This window comes from Archocentrus centrarchus, chromosome 6, assembly GCF_007364275.1.
Source record: "Archocentrus centrarchus isolate MPI-CPG fArcCen1 chromosome 6, fArcCen1, whole genome shotgun sequence".
Taxonomy (NCBI): domain Eukaryota; kingdom Metazoa; phylum Chordata; class Actinopteri; order Cichliformes; family Cichlidae; genus Archocentrus; species Archocentrus centrarchus.
This window is the reverse complement of record NC_044351.1, coordinates 9,272,675-9,297,966: the sequence shown is the minus strand read 5'-3', so window position 1 is coordinate 9,297,966 and position 25,292 is coordinate 9,272,675. Positions and strand designations below refer to the sequence as shown.

At 40.7% G+C, this 25,292-nt stretch overlaps 1 protein-coding gene across 2 annotated transcripts in view; it reads right to left on the bottom strand.

The window, feature by feature from the left end:
- Window positions 1–4,998: 4,998 nt before the first annotated feature.
- Window positions 4,999–25,292, bottom strand: part of kif21a (kinesin family member 21A) — an 82,399-nt gene continuing 62,105 nt past the window's right edge. Inside the window, exons 23-34 of one of the 2 annotated variants that reach the window (XM_030730729.1) lie at window positions 25,095–25,115; window positions 24,288–24,345; window positions 24,049–24,103; window positions 23,752–23,954; window positions 23,002–23,127; window positions 13,096–13,232; window positions 12,378–12,552; window positions 11,911–12,075; window positions 9,991–10,108; window positions 9,628–9,798; window positions 9,228–9,427; window positions 4,999–8,184 (exon numbers count right to left, since the gene is read on the bottom strand). In XM_030730729.1, the coding sequence (XP_030586589.1) occupies window positions 8,094–8,184; window positions 9,228–9,427; window positions 9,628–9,798; window positions 9,991–10,108; window positions 11,911–12,075; window positions 12,378–12,552; window positions 13,096–13,232; window positions 23,002–23,127; window positions 23,752–23,954; window positions 24,049–24,103; window positions 24,288–24,345; window positions 25,095–25,115 (1,520 nt within the window). In that variant the 3' untranslated portion in view covers window positions 4,999–8,093. The remainder of the gene's footprint in view (window positions 8,185–9,227; window positions 9,428–9,627; window positions 9,799–9,990; window positions 10,109–11,910; window positions 12,076–12,377; window positions 12,553–13,095; window positions 13,233–23,001; window positions 23,128–23,751; window positions 23,955–24,048; window positions 24,104–24,287; window positions 24,346–25,094; window positions 25,116–25,292) is intronic. The other variant, XM_030730731.1, reaches the window with a different exon arrangement.

Sequence of the window (25,292 nt, the reverse complement as noted above, 5' to 3'; positions counted from 1 at the left end):
ATTGCCATCTTAGAGTTTTGAAATCAAGTGAGCAGTAGATTAATTTCCCCCTTGATTTTTACACTGCCACACATCCATCCAGGAATCCCCCCCTATTGATCATTTGGAAGAATGCACGCCTGAGGCACATATTTTTTTCTCTTTTAAAACCAGGAATTTTCCTTTTCAAACCTGAGGGTTGCGTCAATGTTTTATCCTCACACAGTTTATAGTTCTGGTGCACCCTACAATGCTCAGATCGTGGAGAATCTGGACACCCCTCGTTCTGTCATGTTCGCCAAGATGTTCCTGAGCAGTTTTTACAGTGTGGTGAAATGTATTATCCTGAGGTAGCTCCCACTGGTGGGTGTTGCTGCAATTGGGGTGCATACTGGTCTGCAAAATTGTTTAGGTGTAGTTTGGGTCAAATGAACATCCAGGATCCGAGGTTTGTACACTTTACCCGGGTTGTGGCCAGCGGGCGGAATGAGTTTAGCTGTGAGTACGTGAGAAGGCAAATATTAGTTTTTGAATAACTGCAGAGCTGCTAACTTAGCTGGAGCCTCTTAGTCTTGTTTAATGAATGTAGGGTCATGCAGCATGAAGGGTCTAATTCATCATTAGCCCTTCTTCAGTACAAGTGCAATATCAGATTTATACAGTCGCTGAGGGTGTGATCCATGAAGTGGTGAAGTTTGTAATAAGAACGAGGATGGTGATTTAGAGAGTGCTGTTTCAGACTCCTTGGCGTAGCTGCATGACAAATGAGCTTTATTATCGAGGAACTGTTTTATCACCTCGTGAACCGCCGCCGAAGCTCTGAATTGATTTTAAATCTTATTCTCCAATTTGTTTTATTAAGTCTTTGGAAACTAACATTGGTTGTAAAATTTGAAATGAATTTCGAAACGCTCCAGCGAAGCTTTCGGGAATGCAAAAATGTCACGTTCTGAGATTCCTTGTTAACTTTAATCAGACTACTTGCATTACATAAGTTTGATTTAAATTCCTTAAACTTTTTTTTTTCTCTTTGCTTTAAGCTGTCAGTGTATCTGGTTCTACAGAATTGTATTATACTCATGCCTAGTACCACAAATAGAGCTGAAATTACCAGAGTGTGAAGAAGCCTCGGCTGCTCCCTAATTACTGTCTCCTCAATCTCCCTCTCTCTTAATTTGCCAGTCTTGCTGCGATAGCTGCACGAACCTCCTCACACCTCTGTTCAACCTGCAGAACTTTATTTTAAACTCAAGCACACATCCCAAACTTTCATACCATTAAAATCAAATATTTCGATTGTGTAAAGTGAAGTTGTAAGAAGAGAAAAACTAAAATTCTGAGTGATCTTTAAATTCATAATTTTTCTGAATCCATTTCCAACTTTTTATGCCACAGAAACAAATAATTCATCATTATTAATTCTCCCTCGACACATGTAAATGTCTTTATAAAGAGGCACAGTGGTGGCGTAAACATGGGGTTTTTTTGCTGAGGTTTGTCAAAATCTGTCCCTAAAACAGTCCAAAAAAAAATAATTAGGGCTTTATAGACATCCTGCATCCAAAATGCACAACCCAGCCCTGGTGTTGTGTTATATAGTATCATATAGTCTAATGTATAAGATCACAAAGTGTTTTGGTGGAATTATGTTGTGCTGATATAGTGGTGGAAGTTTAAAGTTTAACAGAAATTTACTCTTGTAGCTGTAAGAGGTGAGTAATTCTTCATTTGCTGCTATTTCTCCAGTTAGCCCAGTGATTCCCAACCTCAGGCTCAGGCCCCTCCAGAGAGTCATGTGCAAACATTTGAGGCTGCATGAGATAATTAATAGGGAAACACAAAAATTAAAACATCTACTAAACAAATTTGTTTTAATTTGTTTGAGAAAAAGCAGTTCCTGCATGTCACCTGTGTTCCTCAAACACATCCTGGTGGGTTGTGAAAGCAGTTTAACAGAAGGGAGATACACTTGGCAGCCATAGTCAAGTACTGCGGACCCTGGGCGCATCAGAACTCCAAGCCACCTTTCTGCAACAAATAACCTTGATCCAGAAAGGTGAGGTACAGCATGCCAAGCCCTCTCCTCCTGAAACAGGCCTGCTGAAATCAGCCAGACACCGGGAAATGAGGACTGACCTTAACAAAAGAGTCACCTTTTCATGTGAAATCGGAGTTACCAGCTTGTGCCCAGATCTGGTCTGCTGTATGCTGTATGTCTTCATTGTTGAGCTGACAATCCAGTGGGACGGTGCCATCGCGATGACATATGAAAGGAAGAAACTGATATGCAACCATAGCAGCTGAGGCAGAGGACTGGGGCTGGAACATGAAGGTCCGTGCTGTGGAGGTGGGCTACAGGGGCTGCTTAGTCAGCTCCACTGTAAGGCTGCTGAAGGAGGTGGGCATCAGAGGGCAGGCCCAATGCAAGTTCATCTTAGAGCTTGCCACTATGGTCAAATGAAGCATTCATTGGCTATGGCAGAAGTGGAAGGAGAAAGTGTGGGCTGCCAAGTAACTGGTGTGCACCACGCAACACATACCCAGGTCTGATGAATCTGTGGTGGCCCTCTGAGGGCATGAAGCTGGGGTACACAACTAATGATGTGTCGCCCTAGGGGCGAGCAGGAAACCCCATCTCAAAGGCTGCTCCTACTCACTCAGAGCAAGTACTATGTCATACAGACAGGACTTTAACATCTAGACCTATTAATAAATTGCAACCATTTTTACTCTTCCTATCATTCTGGTACAAGTTAATCTTTGTTTCATCCACCCAGAGATTTTTTTTCTTTTTTTCCAGAACTGTTCAGGTGTTTTCTGGCAAAGTCTAATCTGGTGTTCCTGTTCTTGAGTCTAACCAGTGGTCGGCACCTTGTTGTAAACCGTCTGCATTTATCCACTTAATTTTCATGAAACAGTGAGGGAACAGACTGTTTGTCAGTCAGTCGTCCAGTTTCTTTTGAGTCTCTGAAAATGGTGGACTGCATAAAAATGGCTGTAATTCCTAAACAGTCAATGCAATGCTCGTTAAACACAGTGAGTTAAAGCTGAACGCCTTAATTCATTCTCCAAAACCTGATGGACCTAACTGTATATTTTTCTTGAAGAATTTTAAAGTGTTAAAGTGAGTACTTGGAATTATGTTTGTAATATTGTGAAATTACAGCCAGATTTCCCATATGAGTTATACATAATGTTGCTAATTTTGACTGGAAAGGCCACACATCACTGAAAATGTTAATGACAGTGCAGAGGTAATAGACAAACTGCAGGGACCACAGGGTACACTACGAGGATGGGCAGATCAGTAGTACAGACATTCATTCTTTTCAGAGCTGTTAATTTCACATCAACGCTTATTAAAAAGTATAAATTTAAATTTTTAGTCATTTGTTTAATTGAAAGAGCCCTTGATGGTGAACAAGCTTTCCAGATTTCTGCACTTAATTTGATTTAACCTTTTTTATTATGTAATAAGGCTATTGTTGTCACTTTGCCATAACTAAAACTAGATTGATCTGTACAAATAATTAAAAAAAATTTACTATCAACATTATTAAAAAAATCTAATTTGTAGTATTTGCTTGTTGCTACAAGCTCCAGTTTTTCTCTGAATCTTTATCCACAACATAACACGAATAAACAGACCAAACAGGCAGATGTTTGCTGTAAAACATCTGCAGGTAGAACTTTAAATCTGAGTGAGGAAGGAGCAGCTTATTGTTATAAAAAGCAACCAATATTAATAATGCTCCAAGTGATGATGAAGGAATTACTGCTGTGGTGTCAGTAAAATATATATGCAGTAGAAATATGGTAGCATATGAAATTCATGAACATGAAGGACTTACCTCAGAAGCAACAGTGTATTACAAATGTATTCATAAAGAAGTCTCCCATAAAAACTGCCTAATTTAAAGGCGTCATTGTGCTTAGATGCCGTAAACCACGATGAGTGTGGACTGAAACTAAGAATGGCCATTACTCTACATGGTGTCAACTCTTAAAAGGATTAGTATTAATTAAGGCTGTATAGGGAGCTAGTTTGAACTGGCATCTCCGAGTGGGATAATATGGAAAAATCAGCCTTTAATTTCCGAGACAGTACTTGTGGAAACAAGAGGCCTTGAGGATTAGTTGCGCTGTCCTTGTTCAGGCTTGCTGTGTTACCCACTACTGCCATCTTGTGCCCAGTTTTCACTGTTCCAAAGCACCCCTGAACAGCCATCTGCTCTGGAAACAGTGTTGTGGAAAGAAAAGAAAATCTATAGAAAATTTTTGAAAATTAGAGCACAAAATGACACTAAGAATGAAATGTCTCAGTATGAGTGTGGGAGACTTCACACAACCATGAATAACTCCAACTTGAAGATATGTGGAAAGATTAAATTTTATAAGAACTCCAAAACAGCAATAAGTGAAAAAATCAGAAATGATTATTGCAAATATTATCATTGGCTTCAAAGGCCACAATACAAGGAGGAACACAACACAGGATTCGTTTCTGATTAAAACCAACAAGATAAAAATGTAAACAAAAAGTGGCCTATATTAAAGATGAAGAGAGAGGAGGGTGAGAGCAAGAGGGAGTGAGCCAAGGAGCTCAAAAAATGTCACTCAGAGTACTTCTGGCTCCTCGTAACTCATGTTATCATTTGTCCTTGTCTTTATTTGTGCAAATAAACTAATAACTGGCATCCTAACCTTTATCCTCCCTCCCGTTTGTCACTGGCTATGAACTGGTGACCTGTGACCTCTTGTAGCCAAATCATACAACTAGACCCATCCTTACCATGCACCGGCTCACAGCCTGAACAAAGAGGACACATGAGGCAGGTTAACATGCCACTTGTTAATATGAAAAATTAAGGAACTCCAAGAGAGAAATATAAATATGAAAAAAATAAATAATGAGACACATTTAACTGTAGTTTGTATGAGTAATCAGCCTACAGATATAGTAACAGTAGAAATACTATATTAAATTACTCATAAGCAAGAAAACCCACACACAGATGGTTGTTTTTGACAGATGGCATTTATTCTGACCAGGCATCTGACATTAGAATCGCTACAGAGTCCGCCATTGGAGAATGGCTCCTAAAACAGGAGGGGGGGGAGCGCCGTGGATATGTGGAACAAGAAGGGCATAACGAACAAAACAAAGGAAAGAAACTAACCAAAGGCCACTAAACACAACCTGTCTGAAGGAAAAGCTCAATCCAAAGCATTACTAATGCTACTCGTCAGTCTTCGTGCCCGTTACCGTCCTCTCGGCTCTAGTGTGAGACTGCGTTCAGATGGTGGTCCCACAAAACTAACAATCAGATTTTTTTTTTTGTTTGTTACATACATTGTTTACATACATTTCATATGTAGTTGAATAATTCCTGCAGCTGCTGTTTCACCAAACATTCATAAATGACAGCACACAATCATGACAGGCAGGTCAGTTAAATCACGGAGACCACGGGTGACTCCTGGAAGGCCCCACAAGGATCAGAACTGGGAGACAGATGTTGGGTCGCTGTGGTAATAGGCAAATAACACTGGCTGAGTCAGAAGGCCTCTCCTCTCAACAACAAAGAGATACCATTACATTTATATACACACATACACAGCTACGGTACTGAGTGGACCTCACCTGGAGTCCACGACAAGAAGCCCTCTTATAGGGTTGAGAAGGTGAACATATGCCTTTAGCCGCATGGGGATAAGACGACAACTTAGTAGTGTAGGTGCAGTGTGTGTTACCAGCATGTGTGAAGATATATATATATATATTTTTTTTTTTTTTTTTACACACAATGAAACATGGACAAGAAGTGTAGACTATCCTCAATGCTGAACCTGTTTTAAGAAGGATTAGGTGAATCTCAGAGACTAATTGTGTTTTTTTTTTCATGTGCTCAAGAATTAAAGATATATGAGGTGCAATGATAAAGTTATGCCTCTCCACCCATTCAAAAACAAACAATACAAGATCATCCATCCATTTTCTAAAGTGGTTATCCAATTCAGGGTTGTGGGAAAAGGGTCTTCAACAGTGAGACTGACAGCAAATCGTGCTCACATTCACACCTTTGGCCAATTTAGAACCTCCGGCTCTTCTATTACGCATGTGGGAGGAAGCAGAAAGGCCTCAGTCAGCTGCAAGATTCATACCCAGGTCCTTCTTGCTGTGAGGCGACTGTACTAATCACTGCACCACTCACCAGATAAATTCAAGTTTTGAATTACAGTTGGTCAGCACAGTAGGGCATCACAATGGTGTCATGTGTTTCACTGTTTTGTGGAAGAACATTTTTGATCACTTGGACACCAGCACTGTCTCCACTGTGTCAAAACAGCCACTGCAACTTGAAATTTGGAAAAGAGGATGCAGCCAGGGGGTGGGAGGGTAAAACCTGTAAGTAGGGAGTTTGCTGAGTTGGGCAGCAAAGATTGTTTTAGTGTGACTACTCAATGCTCCCCCTCAGACTGTACAGTCTGACCCGGGGAGAATTCTTGGGGTGCAAAGCAAATTGATGAGCACATTCCTGACTTGAAATGCCATCCTCAGGCTTGGACACTGCAGACTCTTCCACTAAATTGCTGTTCGGTCTCTGGGTTGTAGCTGAAAACCCGGCTGTCTTTACCAGAGAGGATTCTCAAAATAAATGTTGGATATGTTGATAATGCACAAATTCAAGGTGCATGGTGAGATGACGTCTGCAAACGCTGTCAGTGTTGCAGAAAGACACATTGCCGAAGGGGATATTGTCCAGTCAGATAGTGTTTTAGATGTTAACGGGTACAGTCATGTAACTTTGTGATTGCACCTCATAGTTTGACATGTTGGGAAACATGTGTTAACTGTTTTCTTAATGAGAGGTAGATAAAAAAAAAAAAAAAAGAAGTAGTCCCTTCCATGATTATGTGATAGGAAACTGCATCCAACAGCCACTTTTCTTAGTTTATCATAAAGGCTGGAAACACAGAATCCTTCAGCCTGGTTTTGGCAAAAGGTGACAAAATCAGCGTGCCACACATTTAAAACTCAGTAGTTAGAAAATGAAATCTAATTTGTTTAATTTACGGGAAAGCTAAAGCGTAGAAACTGTATTAGGGAGTTACTGAGCCTGTCCAAGAAACATTTTGGCACATAATCACCTGTAAAATGACAAAATGCCGTTTTTACACTTCAGCTTTTCTACCGATTAAACAAATGAGATCTAAGGTTTAAACTAGTGATCTTTAGAGGTGACTTTAATGCCACTGATCTTCCTATCTAACTCTCAGCAAGAACGCAAATGAGCTCATTTAATTTGACTTGTCCCCAAATGTCAAACTTTAGCATTAAAGTACAGCTACGGTAAAGTGTGTTCAGTTTACAAGTGCAGTTGAGGACAGCAAAAACACCACGTTACACATTTTTGGTCACTGATCTAAAGCTGCTGCAGAAACTGAAAGGAGCACAAAAGCAGGAGAAGGATCTTAAGGGGTCGAGTGATTTGTCTTCTTCCACATACAGCCACTTTTGCTGCTCTTAGGAACAGGAGTGAGGGAATATCAGTTCCTCTGCACGCCAAACAGAACCATCAACAAACTGGAGAACTGGGTTGTGAAGACCAGCTACCAACCCATTAGCTCTGCTGCATTTATCTTATCTTCATGTGTGCATTTCCCTACTCTGACAAAACACACTACATCCTTTTTTTGGGAGGTTTGCCTGTGTTGTATCGTGGCACCGTGCTGAATGTAAGCCGAGCTGCAGAGATACTGTCTAGTGCGTGTGTTCAACATACCCTATAACATCTTGTGAATATAAGTTCTTATAATGATCCATAATGACGAATCCTCTACAGCACAAAAAGAGAGAAATACAAGTCATTAACAATACAGTTAACTAAATCCCAGTTAGTGAGACCCTCTGAGCATACAGGGTCTAAGAATAGAACTAATGTGTTAGCTTCCACTGTCATGAGATTACTAGCGTTTCCTGTTGGCTCAGTCATAAAGGTCACGTGATATGGAAGGTATGTTGTTTAGGCTTGAAAAGTTAAGGGGTCAAAGTGCAGGGCAGGAGTGCCTTTACATCCTTCTACAATCAAACCAAGCAAGTGGTACTGTGTTCAGTTACTGGCCACCTCATCTACAGTATCAACCACTTCTAAGGTGCCGTCCAGTCCACCACGTGCACGCCAGATCTTCACAGTCCGGTCGCTGCAAGACAGACACACAAAATAAGACAGGATGTCCAAATCTAGGTGCACACAGCTGATGAGAGTTCCATATCCACTGAATATATTCAAATTTTCACTGAACTAAAGACCTTTTAGCTGGTATTTGGCACCACCTTGTATAGGTAATATGCTGATCACATACACAGATGCATGCAGAGGGATGCCAAATTAAAGGAAAAAACAATATAAAGTGTGTTAGTAAGATCTTGGGCCACCGTGTGCCACTAGAAAAGCTCGTCTTGTGATCTTGTGATTTTTCTAAAGCTCACTGAAACTCTACTGGGAGGATATAAATCTGTCATCTAGGAAAACCACACTCCCATCAGAACTGAGAAGTTAAAAGGGATCCCTCATAAGAGCAAATGTGTGTTAATGTGTAGCAACCCTTTCCTAAGGCCAGCCCACTCACAGTGTGGCACGTGGGCTGGAGGTGGCTGTAACATCTGTGTGGCTAAAGAGTGATAACTAAAGAATGCACTACAGTTTATCATTCTATGATTTAGCAGCATTTCTCTACAGTTTCAACTCTTCTGTTTGTAACATCATAGCAGACTAAAGCTTCCTAACATTAACTAACACAACTGAACAGAAAAACATTTAACAACCACTTCACTAATGGTTAAAAGATGAGTATAAACCAGTGAAACAATGGCTATCACCACCATGAAGCCTCATCACCTGACCAGGAGATTAGTGTTTCTCTATCATAAACAATAATGGAAAAATGATGCATTCTTTTCTTGTGCAGCTGTCAATCATGCTGGCTCCCTAAACTGGCAGTCATCAAAACTCTGAGAAACCCTACTCTATAAGGACAAGTGGACCTAAATCATGCTGCCAAAATGTTGCCCACAGCATAACAGAGCCAATGGATCCCCTCACCACAGGGTCGAGGGGTTTGAGTTTTTACTTTGACTTGTTACCCATGTGTATATGAGCCTCAGGTGATGTTGTGTTCCTCATATCCGGAGGGAGACTAATGGAGAGCCAAAGCATGTGTCTCAGTGTGTGTGTGGAACTCACTCGGAGGCAGTGAACAGGTGGCTGCTGTTGGCAGAGATGCTGTTGATGGGGCTCTCATGACCTTTGAGCTCTCCCAGTGTTCCCAGTGTGTCTGTGTGCCACAGCTTCAACACCCCACCTCTGCAACCGCTCAGCAGGGCTGGTGATCCAGGGACGACCCCAAGTGCACAAACCCAGTCACGGTGAGCGTTTGGAACTTGCTGAGCGGTAAGATGGACAGAAGTATGGTTAATGAGGTCAGTTTCATGAATGGTAATTACAGGACACAGAATTTAATGGTAAGGGATCATTTTACTGCACATTTTACAGCAAGTTTTCCAAGCTATCCCATTTATTGTTTTTCTAGGGGGAAAGCTCTGCAAAGGCAATAACACTGATACACATACAAAATTCCCAGTACCTGCAGTAGGTCTTTGCGGTCCAGGTCCCACTTTTTGATGCCATTGTCTCGGGAGCCGCTAAAGAAAATGTCCCCCTGGATTACCAGTGACTCAATACCATCATAATGTGGTGGTTCAAAGTTGTGTGTGGGGCTGATGCTTCCCAGAGAGCCTTCAGTCACGTCAAACAGCTGCAACAGCAACAACAATATGTTAAAATGTATGATCTATATATTCGAACATTAGGTTTATTATAATCAAAGAAAGTCAGTTAAACATGGGTTATGTAGCATGTATAACCCAAGCAATCCGTCATTTCCACCTCAAGACACAAGAGAACATCAGGGATGTCAAACGCAAGAGTTTTAAATCCCAAAACACACCTTGATGTAATGGTCCTTGGACCCAGTGATAACCAGATCCTGGTTGTTTCCAGACCGATCCACAGTCAGACACATTACTGGACCAAGGTGACCAGTCAGTTTTCCAGTGGAGGCAAACCTAATGCAGAAAAAAAATGTTCATGAGCATTTCTAACATTTCTGAAAAGGTAAAACTATGGAGAGAGTGCCAAAAGAAAACCGAATAACATGTAATCAAATCACTCAAGTACAGAGAGTAGATTTTAATAATGTAGTTTATTTTAGTAGTTTATCTATTTAACAAGGTTTGTGAATAAAGTTTCCAGAGCTCAGTCTCAGAGCAAACTGGACTGTTTTTGCAGAAAATAATAATCTGAAGTTACTTTAGACAGTCAGAGTGACTGCTTTATTTTTACCAAAGAGGCAATTCATCATAACACCAGTTGGCTGTCAGAAATGGGTGACAGCTTTGGACTGGATGCTTGTCAGGTTTTCATACTGAATTGATTTCCAAGGGAACACAAAATGAAATTGGAGTTTGTATTAACTAATGAAGCGTGCATGTTACGCAGCTGAAAATTGTGTGGCAGTATCAGGGGGAATCAAACACGCTGTCGGCATTATTGATGCGTGTCTGGCTGTCAATACTTCCATAAGACATTCTTTTTTTATTATAAAAACTCTCTCAGTCTATGCCTATAAAAGTAAAAACCATTCCAGGCTTAAATTTGGCCTCTTTTTCCTTCAAGATTACCTCCTTTTAAATCTCTGGACTTCTTGAAATACTCCTGTTACATAAGGATTGATCCCAGTTGCAGGAGGGTCATTCCATCTCAAGTCAGAATTTTAGAACTGTTACCATCTCCAATTTGCCTAAAAACTTCATGGTCCAAAAGTTTGGCTATACAAAATAACTGCTATGAAATTTGAGCTTTATCTATCAAATACTTTCAGATTTATTTTTTCTTTTGGAAAAATAGTCCGTCGACCTCCATCCAGCATGTTTTTTTTGTTTGTTTTTTTCACTTTGAAATCTGAGGCCATGTTTGAACATGAATATTTCATTAACTATTAAAGAGAAAATTTTTAAAATCTGAAATTTGTACACTGGCCCTTCTTACCATCAACATGAACTGGGATCTCCAGTTTGGGAATGTCATTCAACTTTGATGCTGGATTGAGCAAATATGATAAGTTGTACCACAAACATCAGTGGGTAGTGCAGTCTGAACAGAACAAAATTCTGGAATACTCCGTTTTTGAAATCTACTGCCCTGGAGGAGTCTTATAATTCAGGGTGAGTTTATACTAATATACTAAGAAGCATTAAACATGCAAAAATGTAGTATATTCATGTAGATATTACAATTCTTGCAGCCCTCATTCTGCGATTGCCTGATCCCTGCTTGCCTGTAGCAGTTGTGGCATTGTGGTTAGGGTTGGGTCAGGGGGTTGGGGTCTTGTATCAGTCTACCGCTCGCACCATGTGGACACGGCAACTTGGCCTTGCAAGACTACCTGGAGGACCTTGAAGGCAACTGTGACTAAATTTAAATCAAGTACAATTTTAATTATTATAGGCACTATGTAGAAATCTTTTGATCACACTTCCTATAAAATTGTATTCATAGTGACTGCAGGTAATTACAGAACGGTAGAGCTCTAACTGTGACTTTAATGTAACACAAAGTAAACCTCAAATTACATAATTATGCTCTTTGATGTGACAAAACATAGTCATAAAGAAGTATTTTCTTTAGTATACGCGCCTCTCAACATTTACATAATGCATAAGCTAAAAAAGGTCCTAGTTTTCCATTAACATTTAGTATGGCAACATACTAAATGATGTTGATCAAATTGTTAAACAAGACTGACTGCCGCCCTGCCACCCAGCTGTCTGGGTATTGTTCAGCATTAATTTTAAGTGGCTCTGCTCACCTTCTCAGGTCCCAGACTCTGACAGAGTTTCCAGCAGCAGCGTACAGGATTGTGCCGTTGGGGTTGAGAGCAATCTGGTTGATCTGGTTCTCTCCTGCTGGGATGGTGACTGTTCGGCTGGTGTTAGATGCACAGGCGTCCCCGACATTAACTTGACCAGAGGACCTGGAGATGAAACATATACAAATATGCAACACGTAATTAGGAAAAAAGTATTATAGGAGATGTGACTCAAATGGATAAGTTTCTCCAGAGGCTTTCCTTTCAAAAAGTGTTTATTCTATCTATATTAAAAAAAAAAGAAGCCTAACCATACCAGCTGAACTGGTTGTGAGTTCACTATATAGAAAACTTTGAAAACTGCAAAAGCAAAAGTTAATGTGTGTGCCAGGAAACTGTTTATTATCTATTATTATTGTTTCTGCTGAATATAATCAGAAAAAAACCACTACTAAAGTCTTACTCACGTTAGTGTTCGGATGCATTTGGCCGAGTCCCGAATGTCCCAGACTTTGATGTAGGAGGTAGAGACAGTAAAGACCAAACTGGAGCTGTAGCGGACTGACACCACATTGTTGGGGTGACCTGCTAGGGACATAATCTCCTGACCCGTCACCAGATTCCACACCTTACAGGTCCGGTCTGCAAGTTGGGACACAGTCTTTGTCAATTCCATCATGATTTATAACAATATTAAAATACAGAAAACATTTCTGAGAAGAGGACATCAAAACTGGACAGCTCAACCAGGAGACTGCTGGGATAACATTTATCGTGAAGCAAGACATAAAAAACAAAACCCATTTTAACCGACGACAAAACTAAACATGGCAGCTGGGCAGCACTTTTTAAATGCAATTCACAAGTATCCTGTTGGGATTAATTGGCACTTCAATCCAGTTGATTGCCTGCATATTTAAATCCATTTATTATGCTTAAAAGCATTCACCATAACAATTTTATGGATTGAACAGTGTCATTTATATTCTATCACCTCATTTATCCACCACATGACAACCCTAATTAATCCCCATCAGGTTTTATTTGCTGTTATATAACAGCATATCGAAGTGTGATAAATTACCAGAGCTGGAACATATACTGATTAGAGGTGTAAGATTAGAGTCAGGAGGTGAAAGATGGAAGGATGGAAGGAGGGAAAGAGGAAGGATTGTGGGCATTAACCTTTGGATCCTGTGAAGAGGAGGTCGTCAGTGCAGTCAACGCATAAAACGGCTTTACTGTGTCCCTCTGCCACGTGAACGCACTGTAATGTTGCCGACCGGCTGCTCTTGGTGGGTGGCACCGGGTTAATGACACCCCTGGAAAACACACAAATCACTATCTTAAAAGGGCACCATGGCACATGATAAAAATCTGACTCTCACAACACAATCACGCACCTCTCTTAATGATGCAAGCCAAAAACAGAAAGAGATGAAAATAACAGAAAAATCATGAGACAGCTGTGAACAGAGTCACCCTTGCTGTGTCGAACAGAAAGAAAATGCAAACCAAGAATCTATAAATAATCTAGATAATTTGCTTTTGCAGCCTCTAATTGATTGAAACACCCAAAGAGCCAAAGACAGGTGATCACCGGGAACCCATGGAGTCTTCTCACAGAGTTCAACAGCATCACAGGAAGTCTGGTTGATCACTAATGGGCTGGCTGTGTTAACGTGGCATCTGATAGAGCAATTGTAAAATCTCTACATCAGAAAAATAGCTACAAGTACTGGTGAATCTGCAGGATGAGCTATCCAAACACTGATACCTACAGTTTGTAAATGAAGGAGATTCAAAAGCTTCACAGAAGTGAGAAAAAAAAAAAATCAAATCGGTGGAGGGTTCAGGATCAATAGCAGTAATGCACTAAACACAGTGACATTGTTTGGCTTTGCTGCTTATCTTTTGATCTCAGAGGACATTCATTCATTTTTTCTGGGTAGCTCTTCTACAAGGATGCCACAGCAATGTGGGATGAAACCCGGGGGAGGCTCTAGTTACAGAACCACTGGATGAACTGCCCTGCAGCCTACAACAGACCGGTGACCTGTCCAGGGTGTACCCCTGGGATAGGCTCCAACTGCAACTATGAAATTGCTAAGGGGAAGAAAATTAATGGATGAATGTATATGTCAAATAAAAAAGAAAAAAGGAAGAAAGTACTTGTTTGGATCAGAAAAAGGGTAGAAGCTAGGAGGAAGATTGCTATAGAGGACAGGTGGAGGCATCCCTGAGGGGAAGAAAGGATCTCACATTCGTAGGGGCTGATTAGCTACTGATTAAAAGACTACTTCCTGTTCCTGAGTTCCTGATTATTCTGTATTAGGTGCAATGCAACCTCGAGAAGAGCTAATTGTAGTGTGTGTGTACCCACGAATGAAACGGCAGTGTAATGTAGAATATATTGAGCATAAATGACTACACATTTTCCAAACTAATAAAAGAGTTATTGAAAAAATATTTGATATAATTAAGTGTACCAGTATAGATTTGAGACAATCCTTCCTCAATACTTGTCAATGTATCACTCATGACTTTATATATTTGCTAGGAAAATGGAGAACAGGTGCAGCAATTTATTGAAATGTGGAAACACATGAAAATAAAATACACTACTCACAAAAAGTTAGGGATATTCGGCTTTTGGGTGAAATTGCAGGACGAGCCTAAAATGCATTCAAACCTTTACAGGTGAACTTAATGTGACCTTCTCTAAGCTTTTGAATGCACATGTCCAACTGTTAAATGTTTCAGAACTTTTTGCACAAGTTGCTGTTCTCTAACGAGGAGCTTAACGGCAAAATTCACAACAGGTGTTTGATCCTCGAATCGACCGATAAATGTCCTGGTTCAGTTAGAGCTGGTGTTTAGACAGTTGTCCTCATCATGAACCAGGACATTTATCGGTCGACTCGAGGATCAAACACCTGTTGTGAATTTTGCCGTTAAGCTGTGTTTGGAATCACTGTCATGCTGAAAAATGAAGCCGTTGCCAATCAGATGCTTTCCAGATGGTGTTGCATGTTGGATCAAAATCTGATGCTACTCTTGTTTATAATTCCATCATTTCTGACAAGATCCAACACTACTGGCTGAAATACAGCTCCAAACTATGACAGAACCACCACTGTGTTTTACAAATGGCTGTAGATACTCACTGCTGTGCCTCTCTCCTGACCACCTCTGTACATACTGGCAACAATCTGAACCAAAAATTTCAACTTTGGATTCATCACTCAGTAAGACCTGTTGCTGATTTTGATTTTGTTCCCGTTCTTGTATAATTTGGCATACCTCAGCCTTTTCTCCCTGTTTCTGTTCCTTAAGAATTGCTTCTTGAGAGTCACCTTTGCACAGAGAGCATTTCTGATGAGGTTTCAGTGAATGGCTGACTGATCTACTGAATGTCCAGATGCATCTCTTGGGTCCTGTGTCACATCTTTGCTGGATTTTCCCCATCTCTTAAAGAGATGACTTTCAAGCACTGTTCATCTGCTGTAGATCGTTTTAGTCCTCCACTTTCCTCAAACCTTTTAAAGGACACACGGCACACCATGCCAAGTTCTTGGCTAGCAGCTCTTTGGGAATCACCATGTTGGAAATTTTATGCCTGCATTATCTTTGGCTTTTTTGTAGATTCAACAAAAGAAATGAGAACAAATGACATGCTTTTGTGAAAGGCTGCGAGTAACCAAGTGTATAAGATACATCTGATACAATTGGTTCTTTGCTAAGCTGTCTATTATGTGTAGACACAACACTGGTTGTGACTTAGGTAGCTTTTTTTTTATGATTGAATGACTCATAGGTCAGAGCTAAGCGGCCTAACAAACAAGCAAAACATTCCTCTGAAAATGGTCAGGTACAAAGACTGGACTGAAAAGATGAATGGACTGGTTCTTATATAGCACCTTCTACTCTACTTGACGCTTTACACAACATGTCCCATTCACCCATTCATACAAGGACTTTTTTCTATCTAACATTCACACGCAAATTATCTGGTAAACAATATGGGTTTCTGTGCCGTATTGACCATCTAAGTAGTTAGCTGTTAGCCAATAAGCATGTGGTTTCATACCATAGATAATCCTCCATTTTGAAACACAGTGTGACCCCAGATTTACAAAACAGACACTTTTTAAATTCAGTATGACCCAAAATAAGTGACTGAGCCCATAAACTCAGTGGGAAAGTGTTTATAGAGGTCAAGTTGGAAAGCCATGTTCCCACAGAGTCTATGGGAATGCGCCTCCCTGCATATTCAAAAGCATTTATTGCCGTTGCTGCCTTCCACGTGGGGATTGGTGATAAAACGGTTAGCTAACACCCTTTGGTTTGCCATTTTAAGAAGGGGGTCCGCAGGTTACCCCGTCTCCAGGCCACTGGGGCTTAGCAGTGGTTTTCAATGGGCTCTGTGGCCCTCCATTTGAACCTCTAAAGGAGGTTGATTTAAGGCCTTCGTCTCTGAAGACTGTGTTGCTGCTGGCTTTAGCTTTGACTATACCTGTTAGTGACATTCATGCTCTTTCAGCGCATCCTTCATGCACTCAGTTTACCCAGGTGCTGTTTAGGGTGCTGCTGAAGCCCAACCCGGCCTATGTGCCCAAGGTCATATGTGCCTATTACCATGACAGCATTCTTCCCACACCCTTTTTTGAGGTGGCTTTAGCGCAGGAGGTATAGCAGGTCACCTACTAATTGGAAGGTTGGCGGTTTGATTCCTGGCTGCTCCGGGTTGTGTGCCAAAATATCCTTGGGCAAGATACTGAAGCCAAAGTTGCTCTCTGATGCATGCATTGGAGTATGAATGTGTGTGAATGTTAGACAGTAAAAAAAAAAAGCACTTAGCTTAGTTACATATGGAAGTGCTGGTGTGAATGGGTGAATGTAAATGTGTTGTATAAGTGCTTTGAGTGCTCAGCTAGAGTAGAAAAGCGCTATATAAGAACTAGTGCATTTACCTTTTTTCTTCTGATGAAGGACAAAGGTTGCACATGCTGCTTCCTGTTTGTGTTCTGCGTGCTTATTTGGACAGGGCTAAGAGTTTCTGAAATGTTCAGTTCAATTCAATTTTATTTATATAGCGCCAAATCACAACAAACAGTTGCCTCAAGGCACTTTGTATTGTGGGTAAAGTCAAAACGACCCCCTATGAGCAAACACTTGGTGACAGTGGGAAGGAAAAACTTCCTTTTAACAGGAAGAAACCTCCAGCAGAACCAGGCTCAGGGAGGGGCAGTCATCTGCCACGACCTGTTGGGCTGAGGGGAGAGAAAAAAAAGACATGCTGTGGAGGAGAGCCAGAGATAATAATTAATGATTAAATACAAAGTGAAGTATAAACAAAGTAAATAAGGTGAATGAAAAGAAACAGTACATTATGGGAACCCCCCAGCAGCCCAGGCCTATAGCAGCATAACTAAGGGATGGTTCAGGGTCACCTGATCCAGCCCTAACTTTAAGCTTGATCAAAAAGGAAAGTTTTAAACCTAATCTTAAAAATAGAGAGGGTGTCTGTCTCCTGAATCCAAGCTGGGAGCTGGTTCCACAGAAGAGGGGCCTGAAGACTGAAGGCTCTGCCTCCCATTCTACTCTTAAGTATCCGAGGAACCACAAGTAAGTAAGGAGGAGGGGAGGTGAAGGAGCACAGGGGTGCCTAATCAGCTCTGTGCCTCTGTTATCATATCATATGCACAGCTGTTAAATACCGAAAATGCCGACTAGAGAAACAATTCCCCCGCATCACACCAAGGCTTGGTGTGATTATAATCAGCCTGCCTGTTTTACATTGACTGTCCACTTGATAGTGTAGTAGAGCAAATGAAGCACCGTGAAGCTTCGACCCATGGGTTCACTGAGTGAATGGAAAGCTTCAGTGCTTCATGAAACTTCATCTCACTATGGCATTCTCTAATCTCTGTAATAAAATGTTACGGTCAACAGTATCAAAGCTGCACTGAGGTCCAACAGGACAAGCACAGAGATGAGTCCACTGTCAGAGGCTGTAAGAAGATCATTTGTAACCTTCACTAATGCTGTTTCGGTACTGTGATGAATTCTGAAACCTGACTGAAACTCTTCAAATAAACCGTTCCTCTGCAGATGATCAGTTAGCTGTTTTACAACTACTCTTTCAAGAATCTTTGAGAGAAAAGGAAGGTTGGAGATTGGCCTATAATTAGCTAAGACAGCTCGGTCCAGTGATGGCTTTTTAAGTAGCCATTTAATTACAGCCACCTTGAAGGCCTGTGGTACACAGCCAACTAATAAAGACTGATTGATCATTTTTAAGATAGAAGCATCAATAATTGGAAAGACTTCTTTGAACAGTCTAGTAGGAATGGGATCTAATAAACATGTTGCTGGTTTGGAGGAAGTAACTATTGAAGTTAACTAAGATCAACTGGAGCGCAAGAGTCTAAACAAATACCAGCAGTGCTGAAAGCAGCCGAACATGAATATAAGTCTTTAAGATGGTTTTGAATAATTTTTTCTCTAATGTCTAAAATTTTAATTGGAAAGAAATCCATGAAGTCACTACTAGTTAAAGTGAAAGGAATACTCGGCTCTACAGAGCTCTGACTCTTTGTCAGCCTGGCTACAGTGCTGAAAAGAAACCTGGGGTTGTTCTTATTTTCTTCAATTAATGATGAATAGTAAGATGTCCTAGCTTTATGAAGGGCTTTTTTATAGAGCAACAAACTCTTTTTCCAGGCTAAATGAGCATCTTCTAATTTAGTGAGACGCCATTCCCTCTCCAGCTTACGGGTTATCTGCTTTAAGCTGTGCGTTTGTGAATTATACCACGGAGTCAGGCACTTCTGATTTGAAGCTTTCCTTTTCAGAGGAGCCACAGTATCCAAAGTTATACGCAGTGAGGATGTAAAACTATTGACGAGATAATCGACCTCACTGGGAGCAGAGTTTAGGTAGCTGCTCTGCACTGTGTTGGCACTGAAGAGCATAATGAAGGAATTAGATCCTTAAACTTAGTTACAGCACTTCCAGAAAGACTTCTACTGTAGTAAAACTTATTCCCCACTGCTGTGTAATCGATTAAAGTAAATGTAAATGTTACCAAGAAATGATCAGACAGGAGGGGGCTTTCAGGACAAGATCCAGAGTATGATTAAAGTGGTGGGTGGGCTCCTTTACATTTTGAGAGAAGCCAATTGAATCTAATAATTGACACAGATTGACACACCGACTAGACAAACTGAAGCAGAATAAAACATCTTCTGATGATGCTTGTGCTGCCTGCCTGTTTTCTGTACTTGCATCTTGCTGCACTCTAACCTGGGCATCTTTAAATCCTACCACACAATGTTTTAGACATTCTTCATCTTTTTGTTCCAACACACAAACATTATTTGAATTAAGAAAACAAGTTAGTTTTTATGATAGCTTCAATAATCTCAGGCTCTCTGTGTGACTATGTGTGGCTTGTTAGTATAGACGTCTACAGCACCAAGGTCTTTTCGCAACCACAACTACTGCCATCTGGTGGCCTTCAGATAGAATACAGGACACACTGGTGGCACTTTATGGCACAATATATACTTGGAGATTCTGAACAACTGACAGTGCAAAAGCAATCAAAATGATGATTTGCTAGTCTTTTGTTACATTTTTGTACAAATCCATATGTATTAAACATTTCTGCAGTAACTTGGGACAGAGTAAGGCACTGGCCAGCATTTGACAAAATGACAGATTTCACAGAGCACACTGGACCCGGTTTCCCTTTAGCATCTTTTTCCAACTCTAATTTATCTCTCTGGCAGCTAATGAAAATTTGTCTCATCTCTGGTTCCTACTTATACTGCAACACATTTGTAGTATGCCTTAGGTGGCCTGTCGTAGAGCTTAACTGGTTATTGGGAAAAGCAGTAGGGAAGAGACAGGAAATAGCAGGTGGCTCTTCAGGTTTCTGAAAGTAGGCAGAATCACTTCCAATTAAGCTGCTGCATAATTAAATTGCAGACCAAGCTGTTAAAACACTGCTGGCAGGAGTGTGGGAGGACTGCATGAAGACAGCAGATGCACATGCTGCATTCATGTCATGTAGGAGCCACTGGTATGATGGCTTTCACAGTAAAGTATTATACTTGTTCACACTCATCTGAAGCCATTAAGAGATTACTGAAATGTTTGCTGCTCAGTCTGGTTTATTAAGATTACCAGTTGGCTGATAGTGTAAGCCACTATGATTCTGTCAATAAATCATCATATCATTAAAGTTTATTCTCTTTTTAGTCAAAAACCTGGCATACCGCAGGGATTTAGTAGCCTTGTTTCAATGAAAAGCTTATTATATGTAGCCCCAAATCCTCCAATTCAAAACGGTTTATAGTCTCAGATCCTTCTTTAATGATGTCAAATTACAGCTTTGGGAGAAAAAGCTGAACACTGTAATTTTTAGAATAATTTTTAGAATCTAACATTATGCATCTCGTGTCAAAACAACCTTTAATGGCAGCTTAAATCTAACAATAGCTAAGTGTGTGTGCAGTTAGACTGCTTATTACACACAGAAAAGAAACTGGTGGATGGATGAAAAAAAAAAAAATAAAATAAAGGCTCCCGCTTTAACAAAAATGTCATGTTTAGCCTGAGGCTGGAGGCAGAGTAAATGGCACACTGTAGCCTAGAGGGTTTATGCTGTTGGTGTCCTAGTAGCCTAAAACACAAACAATTTAAATGCAGCAATCTGAGTTGCTTTCTACTTAAGGAGCTCTGTTGCTGGTATTTTCCTGCCAATATAATAAAAATTCTACATCTATCTGCATAGATCCATCCATCCATCATCTATCCATTCTCTTCTGATTGTTCTGTTCAGGGTCGTGGGGGGGCTGGAGCCTATCCCAGCTGTCATAGGGCGAGAGGCAGGGTACACTCTGTACGGGTCGCCAGCCTGTCTCTGTGTTAGCCCCGCAACAGACAACCATTCATACTCACATTCACACCTATGGGCAATTTAGAGTGGCCAATTAACCTAACCCCAGTAAGTTCAAGTCTTTGGACTCTGGGAGGAAACCCACGCAGACACGGGGAGAACATGCAAACTCCACATAGCGACAGGCCCGGGCCAAGGTGGAATTGAACCCAGGCCTTACAGATGTTATTCCAGCTGCGAGGCAGCAGTGCTAACCACCACGCCACTGTGCTAGAACCATTTAGAAGATTCTAAAAAACTACGTAGACATCTTTAGAAACGAGCCACTTTCTGTATCTCATGAATAGATAATATTTGCATAGCATTTGTTTTGCTTACATAGAGCTGCATGCACTACAAACGTCTGACATCTGCTTGCACTAACGTGTGACACGAATGTAGTACTATTCGGTTTTCATCCTGACCTCCTGCACTCTCACTCTGAATTAACTAAGCATTAACCATTTAGGATTTACACCCCTCCATTTGCAAAGGCTCAAAAGTAACTGGACAACCAACCAATAACCAGGTGTTATCTGGCCTTCTGGACAGGTCTGGACTTTGCCATAGACTACATAGAAACATGATGGCATGTGTCGGTTAGCAAAGTCCCATTCGGGGGGGGGGGGGGGGGGGGGCATATAGTTTTTTTGCAACCAGAGGTTGTTTCCTACTGGTCATGACGAAAAAAAAAAAAAACGCAAGTTTAAGGCACTTCAGCACTGACTTAACTTTTCACACAGAAGCTGCATCCATGTTTTACAGTATAGAGTCTTTGGATGTCGCTAAAATACAGTCATGTTAATGTTAATCTAAGTGAAAGAGGCCATCGTTAGGCTGAGAAAACAAAATAAACTCGTCAGAGTGTGTCAAAACTTTAGGAGTGGCCAAACCAACAATTTAGAAGATAACAAAGGTGCTGTCTGGGCAAATCACCACAATGGGAAAAATCACACAGACTTTGGACTAATGACCTGGTTGGTTAAGGACTGTTTAATGTCCAAGTTGACAGACATTTTCTCACACGCACCTCCATCAGGGTATGTCTAGAAAGGTTGAGAGCTGCAGTGCATTTATGAAAACAGACAATGGAGGAAGAAAGGAAGGGCTCATGATCTACAGTGTACTGCATCCTTTATCAAACAGAGTGGAGGCAGTGTAATAGCATGGGCACGTACTGTAGCGTATTGGTGCCAACATGTCTGGGGTATTGGTGTTTAGTGATAATGTTACTACTGATAGAAGTAGCAGGATGAATACTGAAGAGTACAGAGCTATATTTTCTGCTCAAACTCTGAAAAATACTGCTTCACAATGCAGACAGTTGATGAGCCAAGAATTAATGTGAAAGTAACCAAAGAGCAATGAAACACAATGATTTTAAATGATTGGGTCAGTCACCTGACATCAGCTCAACTGGAACTTTCACTGAAGACAAAACTAAGGGCAGAAAGACCCATGAACAAGCAGCAGCTGGCTGAATTACAGGCCTGGCAAAGGATCTGAAGGAAAGAAAATCACCACTGAACGATAACCATGGCTCCTAAATTATTCCTAAACAGTTAATGCAATAATTCTAACAAACTGCTTAGCTTGTAGTGCAGACTTAAACATTCAAACACATCTCGACTGCTTTATTTTAACAGCACTAATATTTTTATAGTTGACTATATTCCGAAACAGGGCGACAGGGACAAAAGAAAAAAGATATAAGTAAAAATTGTCGACATTATTTTTCAGTTGATGCACAGTCAGCATCTTCTTCTATTTTAATCTCCCTCTGGAAAACCTATCAGATAAAGGAAAGTAAAGAGTGATTTCTGCAAAGTACATCAGAGGCAAGCTGATCAATTAGCAAGCAGACAATGAATTTGAGGCCAAACTGTCAAAAGCAAAAAGAGCAAGTTTTCACCATTATGGCCGAGAGAAGAGACGATGTTATTTAAGTTAGGCGGGAAAAAATTACTTCAAACGAAGCACAGAACTTGGCATGTGGAAGGTCATCAAACAAGATGCAGAGCATTATTTAGCTGACACCACATGCTTTTCCAAAGCAGGAAACCAGAAGGAGGAGTATTAGTAAGGTCAAAGTGAAGTTGTTCTGTTTCAGCTTTGTAGCCACAATGCTGGCATCAAGCTCTTACTGTTTCATGTCCTTGACCTTTGCCCTGTCAGCCGCTGCTTGTGCCTTGTCATAGGTCTTCCTGCGAGAGAGTGGGGAGGGCTCAGGAGTTCGCTTTTCCACACCTGGCGGATTTCTGGAGCTAGAACTGAATGTTCAGTTTTATGGATTTATCCATAAACAGCACAAAGACAGTACAAACAAATATTGTTTAAAATTAAACCAACGCAAAAATAATTACAATGACAATTATAAACGATGAGAGATGAGCATGCAGTACACACAGAAATACAGTTACCTGATGTTAAAAGTCCCAAAACCAGTGATGGTTTCTTCGTCAAGCTCATGTTTAACAATCAGGGCAGTGTGTGGCACACATCCACAAATATAATTCTAATTATATAATTTCTGATAGATTATTATTAGCTAAGGTTTATTCTTACAAAAAGTGAATTTGCTCCATTTTAAAGCACTGACAAGCCAGTTACAGCAGCCCGGTTAATATACTTCTGTTAGTGTGCAACTGCACCACAATAAAGAATGACAAAGAAGATTTTTGCAGGGCACAATATCAAACAAGCACTACAAAATATCTGCTGGTCTCTACAGGCCTTTGCTCAAAAGATTCAGATGTTGGAGTAAGGTATAGCCATTCGTAAGGGTGCTTGCGAACAATAAAAAGTAAACAAAGCAGCAAAGAGTAACAACAAACATGCAGGAAAAATAAAAGAAATAATTAATCTGTTAGTGTGAGTGCCGGGCCTGAACTTACATGCTGCCCATTTTAGAGGAAAAGCCAGGGGAGAGAGCTGTGTAGTCCCTGACTGATGAGCCTGACAAATCCATGTCGCCGCCTGCATCTGGTGTTTCAGCTAACGGCAACATCGGACTAGAAAAGTCTACAGTGGGTGCATCAGGGGCAGAGTCACTGTTAGCGTAGAGCAACTCCATCTGAGGGGTGGTCCTCCGACGAGCCTGTGCAGCACAGATAAGTGAATAACTAAAGCAAGACAAAACTGAAACTGCTTTTAGGATACGGAACAAACACGGGCAACAAACTCTACAATACCTTATTCCTCGTTTTGGTCTCTCCACAAAGTTTCATGTAATCCGTTGCCAGAGTGCTAGAGAGAATACAGACAATTTTTAATGCAAATATTAATTAATGCACTTGAAATGCACTGCTCTGCTCTGCTCTACTAAACAATGTCTCATGTATGAAACACACACACAAACAAACTACTAAAGCACATTAACATTAATCTACACCTTACACAGCAGTATACTATAATCCTAACATACACTTACTTTCCCTCTGCAGAGGGGCTCTGGGCAGATTCATCACTGCTGCTATCATCCCCATTTTCTGTCAAATGAGATCAGTGAATAGCATCAGATGGAGCGACAAAACTGAGAAGACTAGTTAGCTAAAATGACTCTTAGCAGGCACGTCTTGCCAGACAGATTATTTCACTCCTTTATCTTAACTTTTGCACTTTTGGTTTATTTTGTTTATTTTGCTCAAAACAGATGTGGAAAAATGAACAGATGAAGCAGATGAGAGGCGATATCAGCACAGCGCCATGCTGTTTAATCCACAAACGTGATCCTCGCTGAGCTCATTAAAATCTAATGGATAAAAAAAAAAAAAAAAAAAGAAAAGAAAAGAAAAAAAGATGAGATTCAAGGTCAGAGAGAGGTCATACTGGGAAGATTATACAGAGATATGTAGGTGGGCTGAGATGAATGTAAAAGACCCAACATGACATAACAAGGTGGAGGAGTGTGAGAAATGATTAGTCTGCTGGTCCTGATGAGCTCAGCTGACCTACAAGGTCTGACAGAGCTAAAATATCCATGTTGTATGATTCCTGTAGAAGTGTCTGGGGTTAGCAGGTGCTAAAGCATGGAGGCTGTAGCACATATGAGCTGCAAGGAGGACGGGGGTAGGAAGTCCAGATAAGGAGAGGGTAAAGTTTCAGCCAACGCATGGAGGGAAGCTTGGTTGCACTGCACCTCATGCACCTGTTTGTGTTATGTTTAGTTAGTTCTCAAAGTGCAGGGAAGGAACCATGCATTCATAACCAGTTTAAAGTCTAATATGGTTTCACTTACCAGTCGGGATGTTACCTAGCTCTGTAAAAACATAAAACAAAAAAAAAAAGGGAAAAGAAAAGATGGGGGAACAGAAAAAGGCAATGCACAAATCAAAAACACCATCCCCCAAAATTCTAAAAAAATTAAATTAAATTAAAAAAGGTATAAAAATAAAATAAAATATGCCAACTGTAAACAGAGCATCCTGCTGAACAG